We start from the raw sequence: 18615 nt of genomic DNA, 5'->3' as shown, positions 1-18615 counted from the left end.
ATCGACACTGTTCAGGGTTTTGCATTTAACAGTGTACTGTCCCATACAGTCGAACTACCGAGCTGCCAAGATGATCATCACTAATCAAATCTCACTGAGATTTCTCAGGTCCTGTTGAATTTATTGCCAAGTGCACAAGTACGGGAAGGTACAGGTACAGAGAAACACTGACTTGTGGCAGCATCACAGGGCAAGTACATTCAGATAACACACGGAACACAAGTTATATGAGTCTCTGTCAGTAACAATCTATAAATATGTTTTATGTCATTAACGATATTTAAAATACATTATGTCATGATCAATATTAAAATGTGCATTTTGTGTCAATAACAGACTTGGAAATGTTGAATTTGTTCTCTGTCTCCATTCCTCCTGTAATCCACAACCAGCTTCTTTGTTTTTGTAACAATGAGGGAGAGGTTGTTTTCTTGACACCACTGTGTCGGGGTGATGAATTCGTCTCTGTCGGCTGCCTCGTTATTATTTGGGTTCCGGCGGATCAATGTACCGTGGTCAGCAAATCTACCTAGCAGATTGGAACCCGCCACTGCAGCCCCAGAGTGCACTATGTACTGATTGCAAAGCCACGAAATTGCATGTGAATAGCCTCCCCTCCCCCAACTCCACTCTTTCTGCGTCACCAGCAGACTGGGGCATCTCACATCTCGCTGCCTCCGCCAGGACATTAAACTGTGAACAACTGTGATCAGGGACTGCTCTCTGGGGTACTCCAAACGCTCACTCCTTCCAGTCTGAAAACGACCCACTCATCCAGACACACACTACCGGCAGTTTGTCGATCTCCAACGAAAAAGCCTAATCACCTACTCCCGATGTTCAATACCATTGCTGACTCTGAGTTTGCCACCGTCAAATGCCGGGAGGAACATAATAATCAGAAAGTCTCTGGTCACAGCCGTGTAAATAAAATGTGATCTCAGTGGGTGTGTGGCGCATGCTCAGAATGCGAAGGAGTCAGACAAACTGAGCCACGTCACAGACTGATGAAGGGGAGGAATGATCAATTTTGATACAGAGAGGGAAGCGGAGAGTTTGATGTTGTGCCTGATGCCGGAACTGTGGCCAGTTAGAAGATGAAGTCTTCTCCCCTCAAATTGTTTTGAGTTGCGACATTGTTTTTCTCAGAAGGCACCATGGAGAATAAAATTATCTTAACTGAAATGTTCTCCTTTACGCACTGACGTGGTTTGTAAACTTTTAACAGTTTAGAAAAGTCAAAGGATTTGTGTATGGGAATCACAAACACAACAGCACGTTCGTTCCGTTGTATCTGTCAGTTCACCAGCGCTTGAATGCCGCCGATCCTTGAATGTGGAGGCGGAAATGCGGGAGAAGACAGCGCTCCCAGCGCTACAGGGAGAGCACGATCACGTATCCATGTCCGTGACCTGATTGGATACACCGCCATGACTTTCAGAGCACTGTGGCGTCATTCTCTGGCTCTCATTTTGGAGCGAAGTGGCCGTTCACCTGCTCCGTGTGTGCGAAGGGGCTCATTGTGACACCTTGTGATGCTCCGGTGAGTTCACAATAAATAGAGGCCACATTTCTGTCCGGAGTGAGCAAAGAGTTTTACTCAATCATCCCAGCTGCTGCAACACCAGCAACTTCACATCAGGGAGGAAGTTCAAATCAGCTTCGTGTTAAATGTTTAACCATCACGGTGACTGAAGGCAGCTGCAGGTTCATGAGGGACTGTTACTGTCAGATTCTGCAGTTCTTGCGGCTGCTCATCGCACCCAGGACTGAACCCTGGTCACTGAGCATTGGAGGAGTCTGTTCTGCTGATGTTAGCCTTAGACCGGACTGGTGCTTAATATTGTGGATCTATGAAAGGTAAATCAGTTTGTATCAAATCCCGTGCCTCAGGTACTTACTGTCTCTACCACAATCACTATGTACACTAGAGAGGCCACTCAGCCCATCTGGTCCCTGGCCATGTTTCTGTTCCATATCAGTTTATGAAAATCTACCCCTGCCGTTCCCCTCTCACTCTCCCTGAGATGACAGGTTGCAAATAGTCACGACTCCGTGGGATAGGAGATTTCCCTTGAATCCCAGAGAATCACAGAAATCTTGAACACATTACAGACTTTTGGCCCACAATGTTGGCCCGACCATGTAACTTTGTCTCTAACCTGCCTAGAATTACCCTACCGCATAGCCACCTATTTTCCTAAGCTCCATGTTGTACCTATCAAAGTACCTCTTAAAAGACCCTGTTGTCTTAAAAGACACTGTTGCTGGCAGTGCATTCCATACACCACCACTCTTTGTTTAAAAAATCTTTGCTCTGACATCTCCTCTGTACCTACTTCCAAGCAGCTTAAACCTATTCCCCCTCGTGTTAGCCGTTTCTGCCCTGGGAAAAAGCCTCTGACTATCCACACGACCAATGCCTCTCATCATCTTATACACCTGCATGAATTTCCTGCATGATTTTCTCCGGCTGAACAAGACGATGAGCTCACTGTGGTTGTGACGTTGTTCAGGGCTCCGGACGAAGTTGGTTAAACTCCTTCTTCCCCGCTCTTTTCAAAGTTTTGGGTCATTCTCACTAATTTCAAAGGTCTTCGCTTCGAACTGCTGGGTTGTTCCAATGAACCTCTGAAGCCTGACAGCAGACTAGCGAGTGAATGGAGCAGAGTCAGAGACTTCGCTTCGAACTGCTGGGTTGTTCCAATGAACCTCTGAAGTCTGACGGCAGACTAGCGAGTGAATGGAGCAGAGTCAGAGACTTCGCTTCGAACTGCTGGGTTGTTCCAATGAACCTCTGAAGCCTGACAGCAGACTAGCGAGTGAATGGAGCAGATTCAGAAACCAAGATGCTAGTCAGGGATTTGGGGCTCCAGAAAGAGATGGGGCCTGGAGTTTACAAGGAGGAGGAAGAAGACAAACCGAACCTGCAGGATGTGGCTACAAATGAAAGATCAGACACATTTAAAAACTGCTTGATTGAGAAAAAAAAGGTGGTTAATTTCTGCAAAATACTGGAAATCAACAGATCAGGAAGCAATTGTGGAGAGGAATAAATGCACAACGTTTAGGCTGAGCCCCTTCAGCATGCCTAGACTGTGTACTCCTCTGCTTAGTTGCTAGCTGAACTGCACAGTTCCTCCAGCATCGTGTGTGTGTGTGTGTGTGTGTGTGTGTGTGTGTGTGTGTGTGTGTGTGTGTCTGTGTGTGTGTGTGTGTGTGTGTGTGTGTGTGTGTGTGTGTCTGTGTGTGTGTGTGTGTGTGTGTGTGTGTGTGTGTGTGTGTGTGTGTGTGTGTGTGTGTGTGTATTTCTAGCAACTGCAGAATCTCTTGTGTTTTATATCTGCCTTTGAAAGAGGGTTGTCCGAGAGGCTTTAGTTAAATGGAATGCCTGTTGATATTGAGTACATTGTTTTTGGGAGCTGCTTTCTACTTTAAAACAGCTACTGAGTTTTCTACACAGAAAAAACCCTGCGGTGTGGACATGAAACCGGTGCTAGCAGGAATGTTTAATGGCACCTCGCTTACCCATGAACCCCTCGGTTTAAAATTTCGCTGCTTCAGAAGCAACGATCATATGCGCAGGCATCAAGGTCGATGACGTCACCAAATAGCACGCATGCGCGCTGTACACAAAGGCGCTCCGGAGGATCGGTAAAGGTAGGAATGATTTTTCGGGTTGATATCTTAAATACCCACTGAGGGACATTTGCTGTGAACTCCGGATATCGTAGTCCGCAATCCTGGGACTCGCCTGCTCTCCTCCCTCTCTCTCAGCCCCACGATCCGTACACGGGCCCCGGGGAGCTTCCGGCTGAAGAGGAAATGGGAACCGATGGACAGGTGATGGACAGAGCTGAGCTCCAGCTATCTAAATGCAAGGATTAGGAACTCGGAGAAAGGGAACAAAATCTTTTGCATCACCAGTTGAGAAAATCACCTTTGTTCTTTCTCCAATCGTAAACAAGTGAAAATCTGCAGATGTTTGAAATCCAAGCAACACGCACAAAATGCCGGAGGAACTCAGCATTAGTACTCTTTTCTGTAGATGCTGCCTGGCCTGCTGAGTTCCTCCAGCATTTTGTGTGTGTTGCTTCTTCTACCTCCTCTCGTTCTGCACTTTTCTACCGGTGAGGACATGTTTTGTCCCATTCTCTCTGGGTACATAATGATATCAAACACCTTTGTCCTGGGCAACAAGCAGCTTTCACATAACAAATGTGCCAGACCAGTGAGACAGAAAGACTACTGCCCTTCCCTTTATGTTCACTGGCATTGCCACATTGAGTTCAACACCATCTCTCACTTGGGGGAGGGTTCAGGGGAAATATGTATATACAATACAGAAACTGGTGTTACCTGTGTGTATTGTGGCGATGCAAAAGTTGTTGGAGAATTGACAAGTGGGAAGAAGTGGAGTGATATTTGGAAATCTGACATTTTAAAGTATCATTTAGCAAGCAAATCACATCTGGACGGTGTGCAAAAGCTCTAGTGAGAAAATCCTTCATAACCTGCAACAGGCCTGCTACATAGTTTGTGTGAGAGTGCAGATAACTCGATCAAACCCAGAGGAGATCAAAGGTTCTATCAACGGTGATTTGCTAGTTGTTAAAATAAATAACTCCCTGTGTAAAATTCAGTATGCTCGTCTTGTTGTCAGTGGGTAAAAATTGCACAGCACAAGGTGTTTCGGCACACCGGTCATTACAAATTAGACGGGACATTGGTGGGAAGGAGGGGAGACTTCCAATGTCCCTGATACCATCACCTACAAGATGTGCATCCAGCTGCAGCTTGTAACCCTGAGCTTTAAGGAGCTGAAGCTGGAAATGGATGAATTCTGGATCATCTGGGAGTCAGAGGGGTTGATAGTTATGACATCAAGAGAGGTGAGTTACACCCAAGGTGTAGGACACATTAAACGAGTGAGAGTCAGGAAGGGGAATGGGGTTAAATAGCCATCACAGAGTACTCTTGGGGTCATCTCATACAACAACAGGTAGAACACTTTCTAAACTGTAGGGGGGATTACCAGGCAGAGAAAAGTCAAATGGTTGATAGGGGATTTGTTAGTTTGGGAATTAAAACTAGGCAAGATCTAATATCCTAGTGGTAAGGCTTGCTGTTGCTACTGTGTGGTGGAGAGGGTGTGTGGTGAAACCAAATTTGCAGGGGGAATTGGAGTCAGAATGCCAGAACAGATAGTGAAGTGGGTGAAATGAATTGACTTATATCATTCATATACATGAGGAGTAGAAAAGTTTATGTTACTTCTCCATCTAAATGTGTAATGTTTGTCCATAGGACAGTCATTATATCAGTAACACAATTGTATCAGCATAAATTAAATTGTTGGCCTGGTGGAAGGAGTGGTCCAGGAGCCTGCTGGTCCTGGCTTGTACGCTGCCGTACCGTTTCCCGGTTGGTAGAAGCTGGAACAGTTTGTGGTTGGGGTGACTCAGGTCCACAATGATCATTCAGGACTTTTTACGCACCTGCCTTTGTAAATGTCCTGAATCATGGGAAGTTCACAACTGCAGATGTACCGGGCTGTCCACACCACTCTCTGCAGAGTCCTGCAATTGAGGGAAGTAAAGTACCCATACCAGGCAGCGATGCAGCCAGTCAGGACGCTCTTAATTGTGCCCCTGTAGAAAGTTCTTAGGATTTTGGACCCATACCAAACTTCTTCAACCATCTGAGGTGAAAGAGGTTTACGGACACGTACCACACAGCCGATATGTACAGACCACATGAGATCCTCGGTGATGTTAATGCCGAGGAACTTAAAGCTGTTCACTCTCTCAACCCCAGATCCATTGATACCAATAGGGGTTAGCCTATCTCCATTCCTTCTGTAGTTCACAACCAGTTCCATTGTTTTTGTGACTTTGAGCTCTAGTGAGAAAATCCTTCATAACCTGCTACAGGCCTGCTGCATAGTTTGTGTGAGAGTGCAGCACTGGCTGCTTTCTTGACACCCAGACAGACGTTGCTCAGACCTCAGATAGAGTCAGCAGACGAAAGGTTGAGCATGGTGCAATGACTGTGCTGAGCTGTGTATATCACAATGCACAAAGCATCGTAGGAAAGCCCGATGAGCTCAGGACAGGGAATTGTGATATTGTAGCCATTATTGGGACTTGGTTGCACCCAACACTCAGAGATTTAGAGGAACGAACTTTGCAGAGATTGCCGTCAATGCCAAGAAACAAAGTTTGATAGAGGAAGTGATTTTAACTTTTCATATATTGAGTGGGACTCCCATATGTAAAAGAACTAGATGGGGTAGCGTTTATCAAATGTGCCCTTAATCAGTACGTAAAATTCCCAACATAGAAGTGTGCAATAAACTTTTAGGAAATGATCCAGTGTAAGTGACAGAAATTAGTGTATGGGAACACTTTGTAATGACATAAGGTTCCAAGTAAATATGGAAAAAGAGAGGTCTGGACCATGGGTTGATATTCTAAACTGAAGAAAGTTCAATTTTGATGGTATCAGAAAGGATCTGACAAGTGTGGTTTGGGACTGGCTGTTTCCTGGCAATGGAGTTGATCACAAGTGAAGATTTGAGGGTGCGGAGTTTGCATGTGCCTGCCAAAATAAAAGTTGAATGTTAACTGGTGCAGGTAACCATGGTTTTCAAGAGATACTGAGGCCGCTGAAATCTTGTTCCTCTAAATGGCTCAGGCTTTTGGGTGCTACCAAGAGTCATTAATGACTAGAATATCATAATGCCATGCCCTGAGCTCATCCAACTTTTTTTTCAGTCATCTTCTGCTGGCTTTTAAAAGCTTCCCAATAATTTCCTCTATGATTTTCTCTCTCTATTGATTTTATGGCCACGGTTGTGTTCTCCTGCCGTTCCAATGCTTCCACTTCTTTGGGATGTGTCTACCATTCATCTCTCAAATTGCTCCAGAAACTCCAGCCATTGCTGCTACGTTGTCACTCCTACCTTTTCCCTTCCAAACAAGCTTCAACAGCTTCTCTGTCACAGAAACATGGAGGAGTTCCGTACAGAAACAGGCTATTTGGCCCATCTAGTCAATGCCATTAAAAAACACTTAAGCTGTCTAATGCAACTACCTGCAACGGGACTATTGCCCTCCATACCCCTACCATCCAGGCTCCCATCCAAACTTCTGTTAAATGGTGAAATCGAGCTCATATTCACCACTTGTGCTGTGATCTCATTCCACACTCTCACAACCATTTCAGTAAAGAGCTTTTCCACATGTTCCTGTTAAATATTCACCTTCTCCACTTACCCATGACCTCTTCTTATCATCCCACCCAGACTCAGTGGAAAAAGCTCCTTGCATTTACCCTATCTATACCCTCATAATTTTGAACCCTTCTAACAAATCCTCAAGGCAGTGTTTAATTTCCTTGTTTATGTTTCAAGCCTTTTTCAGGTGTATAAGATGATGAGGGGCATTCAGCGTGTGGATCGCTAGAGGTTTTTTTCCCAGGGCTGAAATGACTAGCATGAGGGGGCATAGTTTTAAGGTGGTTGGAAATAGGAACCGAGGGGATGTCGGGGTAAGTGTTTTACACAGAGAGTGGTGGGTGCGTGGAGTGCACTGCCGGCTATTTGTGTGAGAGTGCTTCAGTTACTGTGGGAACAGGGAATCATACCAATGGAGATAGTCAAACTGAGCCAGGTAACAGATTGGAGATGGGAGAAATGCCCCATTCTTATAGAGACAGGATGAGCATCAGAGAGTCATTCCAGATGCCAGCACTGTGCCCATTTAGAAGATGATTTCACGATCCAGCTTGGGTTGAACTTTACTGTAACAGTGTGATGCCAGATCACACCTTGACAAATCAAGTAATCTCATCTGAAATGTTATCCTACACTCATTTATGGACTTTGTTAATTTTTTTACAGGTTAAAAGTGACAAGGAAGTTGTCTATGGGAATCTTGAACACAACAGCCAGTTTTGCTGTCTCTGTCCAGATATTTAAGAAGTGGAACAAGGGATTCACTCTGTCATCCTTCCTGTTCAGACTGTGGGGAGTGATTCACTGGATCATCTGACTGATTGGTCTTCCTATCATTTTACACAGGGGAAAGGCCGTTCACCTGCTCAGACAGTGTGGAGGGATTCACTCGGTCATCTCAACTGAAGGTACATCAGCGAGTTCACACTGGGACAAGGCCATTCACCTGTTCTGTATGTGAAAAGGGTTTCAGACGGTCTTCCCACCTGTGGACATACCAGTCAGTTCACACTGGGCAGAGGCTGGTCACCTGCTGAATTTGTGGGAAAGGATTCACTTAGTCATCTGTTCTAATGGCTCACCAGCGAGTTTACACTGGGGAGAGGCCATTCACCTGTTCAGTCTGTGGGAAGGGATTCACTCAGTCATCTGACCTAATGGATCACCAGCGAGTTCACACTGGGGAGAGGCCGTTCACCTGTTGGGACTGTCATAAGGGATTCACTTGTTCATCTAAACTGAATGTTCACCAGCGAGTTCACACTGGGGAGAGGCCATTCACCTGCTCAGACTGTGGTAAGGGATTCACTCGGTCATCCGACCTACTCACACACCAGTCAGTTCACACTGGGGAGTGGCTGTTCACCTGCTCCGACTGTGGGAAGGGATTCACTAGGTCATCCGACCTGCTGGCACACCAGTCAGTTCACAGTGGGGAGAGGCCATTCACCTGCTCAGACTGTGGGAAGGGATTCAGTCGGTCACCCGACCTGCTGGCGCACCAGTCAGTTCACACTGGGGAGTGGCCATTCACCTGCTTAGACTGTGGGAAAGGATTCACTCGGTCATCTAAACTGAAGGAACATCAGAGAGTTCACACTGGAGACAGGCCGTTCACCTGCTCAGACTGTGGGAAGGGATTCACTCGGTCATCTAAGCTGAAGGAACATCAGAGAGTTCACAATGGGGAGAGACCGTTCACATGCTCAGAGTGTGGGAAGGGATTCATTCAGTCATCCCACCTACTGGTACACCAGTTAGTTCACACTGGGGAGCAGCCGTTCACCTGCTCAGACTGTGGGAAGGGATTCACTTGCCCATCTAAACTGAAAGTACATCAACGAGGTCACACTGGGGAGAGGCCATTCACCTGCACAGAGTGTGGGAAAGGATTCACTCAGTCATCACATCTACAAGTACATAGGTCAGTTCACACTGGGGAGAGGCCATTCACCTGCTCAGACTGTGGGAAGGGATTCAAATCGTCATCTCATCTGAAGGTACATCAGCGACTTCATACTGGGGAGAGGCCATTCACCTGTTCAGACTGTGGGAAAGGATTCATACAGTCATTCCACCTACAAACACACCAGTCAGTTCACACTGGGGAGAGTCCATTCACCTGCTCAGACTGTGGGAAAGGATTCACTTTTCCATCTCAAGTGAAGGTACATCAGCAAATTCACACTGGGGAGAGGCCATTCACCTGCTCAGACTGTGGGAAAGGATTCACTCAGTCATCTCATCTACAGAGACATCAGCGAGTTCACACTGGGGAGAGGCCATTCACCTGCTCAGACTGTGGGAAAGGATTCACTCAGTCATCTCATCTACAGAGACACCAGCGAGTTCACACTGGGTAGAGACCGTGCCTGGCCAAACTTAATAAATCTCGCTGGGTGAATACTGCGTGATATGTCCCCTGTTACATTTTAGTACTCTGACATAAACAGTACACAATATGTGATCAAACAATTGAGCTTTATAATTCCAACTTTGACCATAGTGTTAGTAAAGAAAACAATAATAAAAGAAAAAGGGCATGCTCTCTTCATTCGCATCTTCTCATCACTCCCCAGCAAAAGACCACGAAAAACTCTCTTCCAGACACACATGTTTTGTCGTTGGACAGCCCCACACTCCAAAAACCTGTCCTCCCCAGTCATAAGAGAAACATTGCTGCTACAGAGAAACCATTACCTCAGCAGTGAAACATTACTGAGAAGCCATTACATTAGCAGTGTTACACTTGTGACACACTGCTGAGTTCACACTGGGGAGACAGTTTCAGGAAACTGCATGCTGGATATTTGTCCATCACCGTTGCTGAATGCTATTTTGAGAGTGACTATCGGTGCTGAACTCTGCAATTATTGCTGCTGTTCACCACACCCAGTTCTGCACTCTGGTCACTGGGCATTGGAGGAGTTTCTTCGGCTGCATATTCACCTCTAATGTAACTGGAGTTTAATACTGTATTCTGGATCTGTGATAAATAAACCAGTTCTCTTTTAAACTCTGTCTCCAGAACTTAGTGAACTTATAACACAACTAGTGTACAATAGAGAGTCAACTCAGGCCTGCTGAACCCTGCAAGTGATTCTCTTACATGGCAGTCCTTTTATATCCTCCCTTGTTGATCACCTCTTGCTCTCCCTGTGGGATGGGTTCCAAACAGTCACCACTCTGTGGGTGAAGAGGTTTCCCTTGAATTTCCTGCAGACTGAAGTGGAGTTGACTGCAGTTCTGTCTGAGATGTTCTTTGCCCCTCCAATCTCTGGGCTGAGGAAGAAAGACTTTGGGAGTTAACCTCCTTATTTAGGGCTCATTTCACCATTATGGGTCATTTTCCATGCTTCTGAAGGGTTGTTGAAAACTCTACTGTACTCTAAAGACAGAAAGCAGAATGGAAAACCATTTGTTGGATGTCCAATGAAGCTGGGTCAGAAACCAGAGGCAGGTCCGCTCAGGGCAGAGTTTGGGGCTCTGGATGATGGTCGGGGTCAGAACGTATGATGAGGAGAAGGGAATCAGCAACGAGGTGTGGCAATGAATGACAGAGTAGCAACACATGGAAGCTGATTGACAGAAAAAGTCATTTATTTGTCTAACTGGTGACATAAACAATATCTCTTGTAAGGTGCTCCACTGGTCGAGGAACACGTGTGTTTTGGGAATTGTTATATCTATTGAGGGAGTTGTTCCTGCTTGGTAATCCTGAAATATTATATCCAGATGTTTATTATGGATTGTCCTATCTGAAATAATAATATATTCATTATCATATAAATTGTACTTTTTGACTAAAAATGTATTGGGCTTGAATTTATGGTGCCTTTATGAAGTGATGGAGGGCATTCATGAGTTTGTAGTTTAAAGCAAGATTTTGGTGAATGATATTTGCCACTGGATTGTACCTTTTTAAGCAATCCGATTGAGTTAAACTGCTGCAGGATCCTGGAATGTGTTGGATTGTGTCTGGTTTCTCTTTGCCTTTTCTGCACTTACTGCTTTGTTTGTTTGTATTTCATGAAGTTTCGATTTGTTTTCCCTTTGTTACCCACCTCGTCCTGTATTTCCGCAAGGAACCCCTCTGCTTCTGGGAAGAGGTGTCCTAACTCTCAGTCAGGAACTGGAGTTTAATATTCTGGATCTCGGACAAATAAACCAGTTCTATTTTAAACTCTGTGTTTGGTGCTTAGTGAATTTACAACACAACTATTGTCCTCAGGCCTGCTGAACCCGGCCAGTGAATCTGTTCTACATCAGTCCATTTAAATCTTGCCCTTTTGTTCATCTCTCACTCTCCCTGTAATGATGGGTTCCAAACAGTCACCACTCTCTCGGTGAAGAGGTTTCCCTTGAATTCTTTGCAGACTGAAGAAGTCGAGATGACTGCAGTTATAATCTCTGGGCTGATGAAGAATGACATTGTTCGTTAACCTCCTTAATCACAACTTATTTCCACATTATGACTCATTTTCCCTGCTTCTAAAGGGTTGTTGGAAACACCACTGTCCTCGAAAGACTTAAATTGGCATGGGAAGCCTAGTTGGATGTTCAAAGGAGCAGGGTCAGAAACCGGAGGTGCACAGAGCAGAGTTTGGGACTCTGGACGGGGTAAGAACGTATGATGAGGAAAAAGGAATCAACAGTGGGGCGTGGCAACGAATGACAGAGTAGCAACATTTTGACGCTAATTGGCAGACGAAATAATTTGGTTATCTGACTCACGAACAATGCCTGTGGTGGAGGCACATGTGTGAGTTGAGAATGGTTATACCTATTGAGGGAGTTATTCCAGCTTGTTTATCCTGTAATATTATATCCAAATGGTTACTTGAGATTTTCCTATCCGAAATAATGTATTGATTATCATGTAAGTTGTGAGATTATGTCCTTTACTGAATCAGGCTTGAATTTATTGTGCCTCAGTGAAGTTACCGTGGTCATTCATCAGTTTGTATTTAAAGCAAGATTTAGGTGAGCGATATTTGCCACTTGATTGTACCTGCGTAAGTAATCAGATTGAGTTAAACTGCTGCAGGATCCAAGGAATGTGTTGGATTGTGTCTCGTTTCTCTTGGCATTTTCTGCACTTACTGCCTTGTTTGTTTGTATTTCATGAAGTTTCAATTTGTTTTCGTTTTGTTACCCACCTTGTCCTGTATTTCCGCAAGGAATCCCTCTGTTTCTGGGAAGAGGACTCCAACTCTCAGTCATGTGCTCGATGCTTCCTTGTCACCATCGAGTCTGCTCAGATTGTTGGGATGTGTCCCATGGAGGGTCATACTCATTCCACTGGTTAACGTTTTCTTGCATAATGATGATTCATTATTCTGAGTTGGCCTCTCATGTACAGTGGCGTGCAAACGTTTGGGCACCAGTGGTCAATATTTCTGTTACTGTGAATAGCTAGGCGAGGAAAAGATGACCTGATTTCCAAAAAGCATAAGGTTAAAGATGACACATTTCTTAAATATTTTAAACAAGATTACTTTTCTTTATTTCCATATTTTACAGTTTCAAAATAACAAAAAAGGAAAAGGGCCTAAAGCAAAATTTTGGCACCCTGCATGGCAAGTAACACTTCCTTTGGCAAATATCACAGCTTGTAAACGCTTTTTGTAGCCAGCTAAGAGACTTTCAATTCTTGTTTGGGGGATTTCTGCCCATTCTTCCTTGCAAAAGGTGTCTGCTTCTCTAAGATTCTTGGGCTGTCTTGCATGTATTGCTCTTTTGAGGTCTATCCACAGATTTTCGATGATGTTTAGGTCGGAGGATTGTGACGGCCATGGAATGATGAAGTTAAAATGGAACTTTGGAGTTCTCTAGATTTCTAGCATTTGCAGGTCCTCCTGTTTCCCAGATATTTATATGTTTCCTAAAAGAACAAGCTGGTAGTGGGTTTGTGCTGCTCAGTTGGTAAAATGTCAAATAAAATCATTAGAAATAGGTGGCATAGTGTTGGGCGGTGTAGAATTAAGCAACAGCAAATGTATGAAAAAAAACCCTGATGGGAATTGTATAGAGAACTCCAAACAGTAGTAAGTATGTGGTCCACAAATTACAATGGGAGATAGAAAATGCGTGCCAAACGGGCGACGTTATAACAGCCATGGGGGATTGTCATGTAGGTGATTACGAAAATTAGGATGGTGTTGGTCTCAAGAGGAGAAATTCCTAGAATGCCTACAAGATGTTTTTTTGTAGCAGCTCATGGCTGAGCCCACTTGGGGATCAGCTATTCTGGATTGGGTGTTGTAATGAACAGGAATTAATTAGGTTACTTAAGTTTAAATAACCCTTAGGGGCAAGTGATCTTTACATGATCAAATTCACCCTGACATGAGGGAAGGAGAAAATAAACTCAGATGTGGAAGAAAGAGAATTGGAGAGGCATGAGAGTGGAATTGGTCAAAATTGATTTGGAAAGAACACGGGCAGGAATGAAAACAGAACAGCAATGACTGGAATTTCTGGAAGCAATTCAGAAGGCACAGGATATATACATCACAAAGAGGAAGTTGTATTCTAAAGGTAAGTTTACAAAACCGTGGCTGATTCGAGAAACCAAAGACAACATAAAAGCCAAAGAGAAGGCATAGAGCAAAAATTACTGGGAATTTAAGAGGATTGGAAAGCTTTTAAAAACCAGCAGAATGCAACTAAAATAATTAAGAAGGAAAAAATAGAATACATAGGTGCGCTAGCCAGTAATATTCAAGAGTGTCGCAGAAAAGTACTACGGATCAGTCGGACTCAGAAAGCATCTGCTTTAGAAATCTTTATTGGCACATGATATCTGGAGAGTACAGGCTCCTAAAAGTGGAGCTCCGCGGCTCTGCCCAACGGAAGATTACACTCACATTTATACCCCAAGCATACGTGACAAGAAGCCGTTAAACCTGAAGGAGGAACTCCCGCAATTCTACCGAATAGCGAAATAGCAAAAATATGTCCTTGAGCAGCTAGACATTTTACTTAAACGTTGGTTCTCAAAAAAATATGTCAGGCAAACTGGCTCAACCGCAGACATATGAACATTCTCAGAACAAAGAAGTGCAAATACATTTATTTTTACCTCTTGGTTGCGAGGCATATTTCAGTCACACAGAGTACATTAGTTACAGATAAATAAATGCAGACTTCGAATTCACATTTTAAAACAAATCATTAGTCCCTCAATGCCCATTCCAATGTAAGGCCTTGATATTTTCTTCCACAGTTCCCTCCTTTTTAATCAAAATCAGACATACTTTATTGATCCCGAGGGAAATTGGGTTTCGTTATAGTCACACTGTTATATATTTCGCTATAAATAAATAAATAAATAAATAAATAATAGGTAAATTATTACAAGTGGAAATGTCCAGGACCAGCCTATTGGCTCAGGGTGTCTGACCCTCCGAGGGAGGAGTTGTAAAGTTTAATGGCCACAGGCGTGAATGACTTCCTATGAAGCTCTATGTGCATCTCGGTGGAATGAGTCTCTGGCTGAACATACTCCTGTACTTAACCAGTACATTATGAAGTGGATGGGATACATTGTCCAAGATGGCATGCAACTTGGACAGCATCCTCCTTTCAGACACCACCGTCAGAGAGTCCAGTTCCACCCCAACAACATCACTGGCCTTACGAATGTTGATTCTGTTCGTGTCTGCTACCCTCAACCTGCTGCCCCAGCACACAACAGAAAACATGATAACACTGGCCACCACCGACTCTTAGAACATCTTCAGCATCGTCCAGCAGATGTTAAAGGACCTCAGTCTCCTCAGAAAGTAGAGACGGCTGTGACCCTTCTTGTAGACAGCCTCAGTGTTCTTTGACCAGTCCTGTTTATTGTCCATTCATATCTTCTAAATTAACATTTCTTACCGGGGTATTTCCTCCTCCTTCTCATAAGGGGGTTAATATCCATGGGGAAATAGTCTCTCCTTCCCTGGGTACACCTCTTCACTCCACCAGTGCTCCTTGCTGGCTGCGTCATTCATTATTTGAGGTACCATAGGGACACCTTTAGAGACAGACCAGGCTCTTTTCATTAATTGATAACAGCACAATCGCAATGCTTCACATACACATAACCCTAAAATACATATCATCGCCACTATAATTGTTCCATGCGTTATCCAGCTTCCCCAGCCAGAAAACCATCCCTCTATTATTTCCCACGATTTTCTTACTAGGGCAATGAGGCCATAAAAGAGGGGCTGTAGCCAGGAAAATATTCCTTCTCCTAACACTGACTTAACCCACTTAAAGAAATCCCAGCCAACTGGAGGGGCTTGAGAGTTCAGTTTGTGCATTCCATCTCGCAGCTGGGTCATATGTTCTAACACGTGGGTCATATTTTCTGAAGCATCGGGTATGTAGGTGCAGCATTCTTTCCCTACTAACGCACAGACCCCTCCTTCCCAGGCTAGTGCTTCCTCTCCACTTTCCTTTTTCTTTGTACTTGCCCTTCGACGCTGTTAGATAATCAATCAATCCCACCCCCATTATGATTATTACCCCTACTTCTTTCACGTTAGTCCTCTGCTGAGAATATATTTTGTTCATAACCACTCACTATGTATATAACATGAGGTGCTGGTAAGAATAGATTTATGTTCCAGTCTCCCATTAGCACTTGGTTCCTGGTTCTCAGCACCGTTCCTCTCTCTCCCGGGGAAGATGTCACTCGTTCAGTGTTTTGTTTCGTCCTCGTCGTGGTGCAACTTGCACCTGCTGGTATGTGTTTAATCAGGTTTTTTCCTTCATCTTAATGGCTGTACGGGTCGTCAGCAGCGCTAGGAGGTGGCCTTTCCACCCGGGAGATAAAAAATCTTTAATCATTGATCTCACATATCTGCCGGCTTAACGCAGGATGTTACCTTCAGTTAAAGGTGGCTGGGCTTGACGGACACTCTCATACAATTTCTCTGCCTCCTGACACAAGGCCTGTGCGTATTTCAGTGTCTTCTCATCACATCATATTAGGGCTACCATCACTGGTGTGTCATAGGCCGCCCCATCAAAATTTCATGAGGGGCAAGTCCTGTATTTCTGTTCTTCTGATTTTGCAGAGTGTACGTTACTAAGAGCACTGCCTCTGGCCATCCGAGACCGTTTTTCTGACAACTTTTGTCAAAGCCCCTTTTATTCCCCCGTTTGCTGCATCCACCATACCCAAGGACTGAGGCTGGTAGGGGATACGCAATTTCTTCTGGAACCCCAAGGCTTTCTTCAGTCCCTGTACTAATTTATTTGTAAAATGGGTTCCCCTGTCGCTATTTATCCCTGGGGAAATTCCAAACCTAGGTATATATTTTTTTCATCAATATGCTCACCGCAGTTCTTACATCATTCCTCCTAGTTGGATCGGCCTCCGCCCATCTGAAAAACACGTCTATTATTCGCAGTATATATTTAAACCTCCTTTCACAGGCATATGTACAGGTCAATTTGCAGGGGCGTGCCACTGTTAAGTGATGACATGCTGCATCCCTCCTCTGGCCATGTGCCAGGCGAGCCGGGGGCAAAAATAAACTATGCGGGCACAATACTCGGCCGTCTGGGTGACGCCATAGCCCAGTATTCCGGTAACGTGCAGATCGGCTCCAGGCACATTTCTCTTGCTGTGAGGCAAGATTTTGGGCTTCCTGTAACTGCTGGACGTCGATACACACAGGGAGCTCCTTCCCTCCCGATCCAACCCGAGGGGTCTGTACCGCAGGTTGTCCCTGAAGGGCCACCTGTTTAGCTGCCATGTCTGCATTTCTCTTGGAGACCTCATTCTGGGATGAGGTGTGCGCCTCGCACTTAATTATCACTAAAGTCTGTGGCAAGTGTACAGCTTCTGAAGCGAGGGAGGCGTGTTGAATCGCTTTCCCCGAGGAGCTGATGAATGCTTTATTTTCCCACAATTGTTCAAAGTCATGTGCTTCCCAAACGCATAACGTGAGTCGGAATAAACATCGGCAGCTTTTCCTTCGGCCAAAACGCAAGCGAGCTCGGGTAACGGCAGAGAGTTCCGCCGCCTGCGCTGATGATCCTGTTGTCAAGGCGGAAGCTTCTGTTACCTCGTGGGGAGTTACTACAGCATACCCTGCCAGCAACAGATCATCTCTAGGGCGGTGCAAAGAGCCGTCTGTGAAAAGAATTAAATCAGGATTATCAATAGGGTCGCTTTTCCGGTCTGGTGGGGGAGTAGTAGTCGCTTCCACTGCGAACAGAGAGTTAATGCCATCCCCATCCTGTTGTGCAGATGGTGACATAACAAAAGTAGCTGGATTAATAGCCGGAGATCTTTTGTACGTTCAGTTGCATCGAGAGAGAAGAATCAGCTCATAACCTGTCCTTCTAGCCGTGGTAAAATGCTGAGTAGCCGCTGAATTCAACAGCATTACAGCAAGAGGTACCATCACAGTACACGGGCGATCCAATGCAAAAGGAATAGAGTTTTCTACTATTGCATTAAGGTCATGGTTGGCTTTGTCCCTTTCGGGTGGCCATTCCACGATGAGGCTCTCCGTTTTCAATGTACCCCCCCCCCCCAGACAAGTTGTTGCTTAACTTCGACAGAAGCACAATTGAAACCATCCTGGCCAAAAGCGCCACGGTGTGGGTATGACAGCTGCACAGCCGCTGAGCGACAAAACCTGCATCGCGTGGTGAAGGCGGCCCAGAGAATTGTCAGGATGGAGCTCCCAGGACTGGACACCGTCTATTCCAGCAGACTCAGGAGGAAAGCAATCAGGTTAACCGGAGACACCACACACCCCGGCCACTCCCTGTTTGACCCGCTGCCGTCCGGCAAAAGGTTCAGTACAGTAAAAACCAGCACAAATAGACTGAGAAGCAGCTTCTACCCCAGAGCCGTGGCCTCCGTCACACCAGTTCCACAGAGCAATGACTGAAACTATGAGCACGCACAAGGAATCAAATACTTGCACTAACGGCACTTTGTGCATTACTGTGACATTCTGCTGCTGCTGCAACTTATTTTCTGCTACTTAACCATTTAATACTGTTTTTATATTACTGCCTTGTTTTTATCTACCGCTTTGTTTGCCGGAGAGGAAGCCAGAGTTTCAGTGTACCTATGTATAATGACAATAAAGATCATTCAATGCAGCAGAACGCACTACTGCATCCCTCTCCCGGTATTCGGGAATCCACTGTCGACAGCGCCCTACTATGCCCAGGAAACAAGGAACGTCATTTTTGTTTTGTTTTGGGGACCGGGATCTTCTTTATTGCTTTTATTCGATCCCTTCCCAAACTTCGCCAAACTTCACTGAGCAGGAATCCAAGGTATTGGACAGTCTTTTGGCAAAACTGCATTTTCTCCACAGCCACCCTGTGCCCTCTTCCCGCCAAAAGTTCAA

At 45.0% G+C, this 18615-nt stretch overlaps 1 protein-coding gene across 2 annotated transcripts; it reads left to right on the top strand.

The window, feature by feature from the left end:
- The first annotated feature begins 3616 nt into the window (after nucleotides 1–3616).
- LOC132388949 (zinc finger protein 229-like) lies at nucleotides 3617–10774 on the top strand. Of its 2 annotated transcripts, none has more exons than XM_059961368.1 (2): nucleotides 3617–3660; nucleotides 7904–10774. In XM_059961368.1, exon 2 carries the CDS (start codon nucleotides 8311–8313, stop codon nucleotides 9598–9600), a length of 1290 nt encoding a protein of 429 aa, XP_059817351.1. In that variant the 5' UTR covers nucleotides 3617–3660; nucleotides 7904–8310; the 3' UTR covers nucleotides 9601–10774. The 2 variants fall into 2 exon arrangements, with proteins under 2 accessions (XP_059817351.1, XP_059817352.1); XM_059961369.1 differs by having other exon boundaries at nucleotides 3650–3660; nucleotides 8084–10774.
- Nucleotides 10775–18615: the final 7841 nt, after the last annotated feature.

This window comes from Hypanus sabinus, unplaced genomic scaffold, assembly GCF_030144855.1.
Source record: "Hypanus sabinus isolate sHypSab1 unplaced genomic scaffold, sHypSab1.hap1 scaffold_440, whole genome shotgun sequence".
NCBI lineage: Eukaryota > Metazoa > Chordata > Chondrichthyes > Myliobatiformes > Dasyatidae > Hypanus > Hypanus sabinus.
Note: the sequence above shows the minus strand (reverse complement) of the source record. Positions and strands in the feature narration are given on the sequence as shown.

Excerpts from the sequence above, each read along its gene's own strand:
- LOC132388949 (XM_059961368.1), top strand. The coding sequence starts at position 8,311 with ATGGCTCACCAGCGAGTTTACACTGGGGAGAGGCCATTCACCTGTTCA.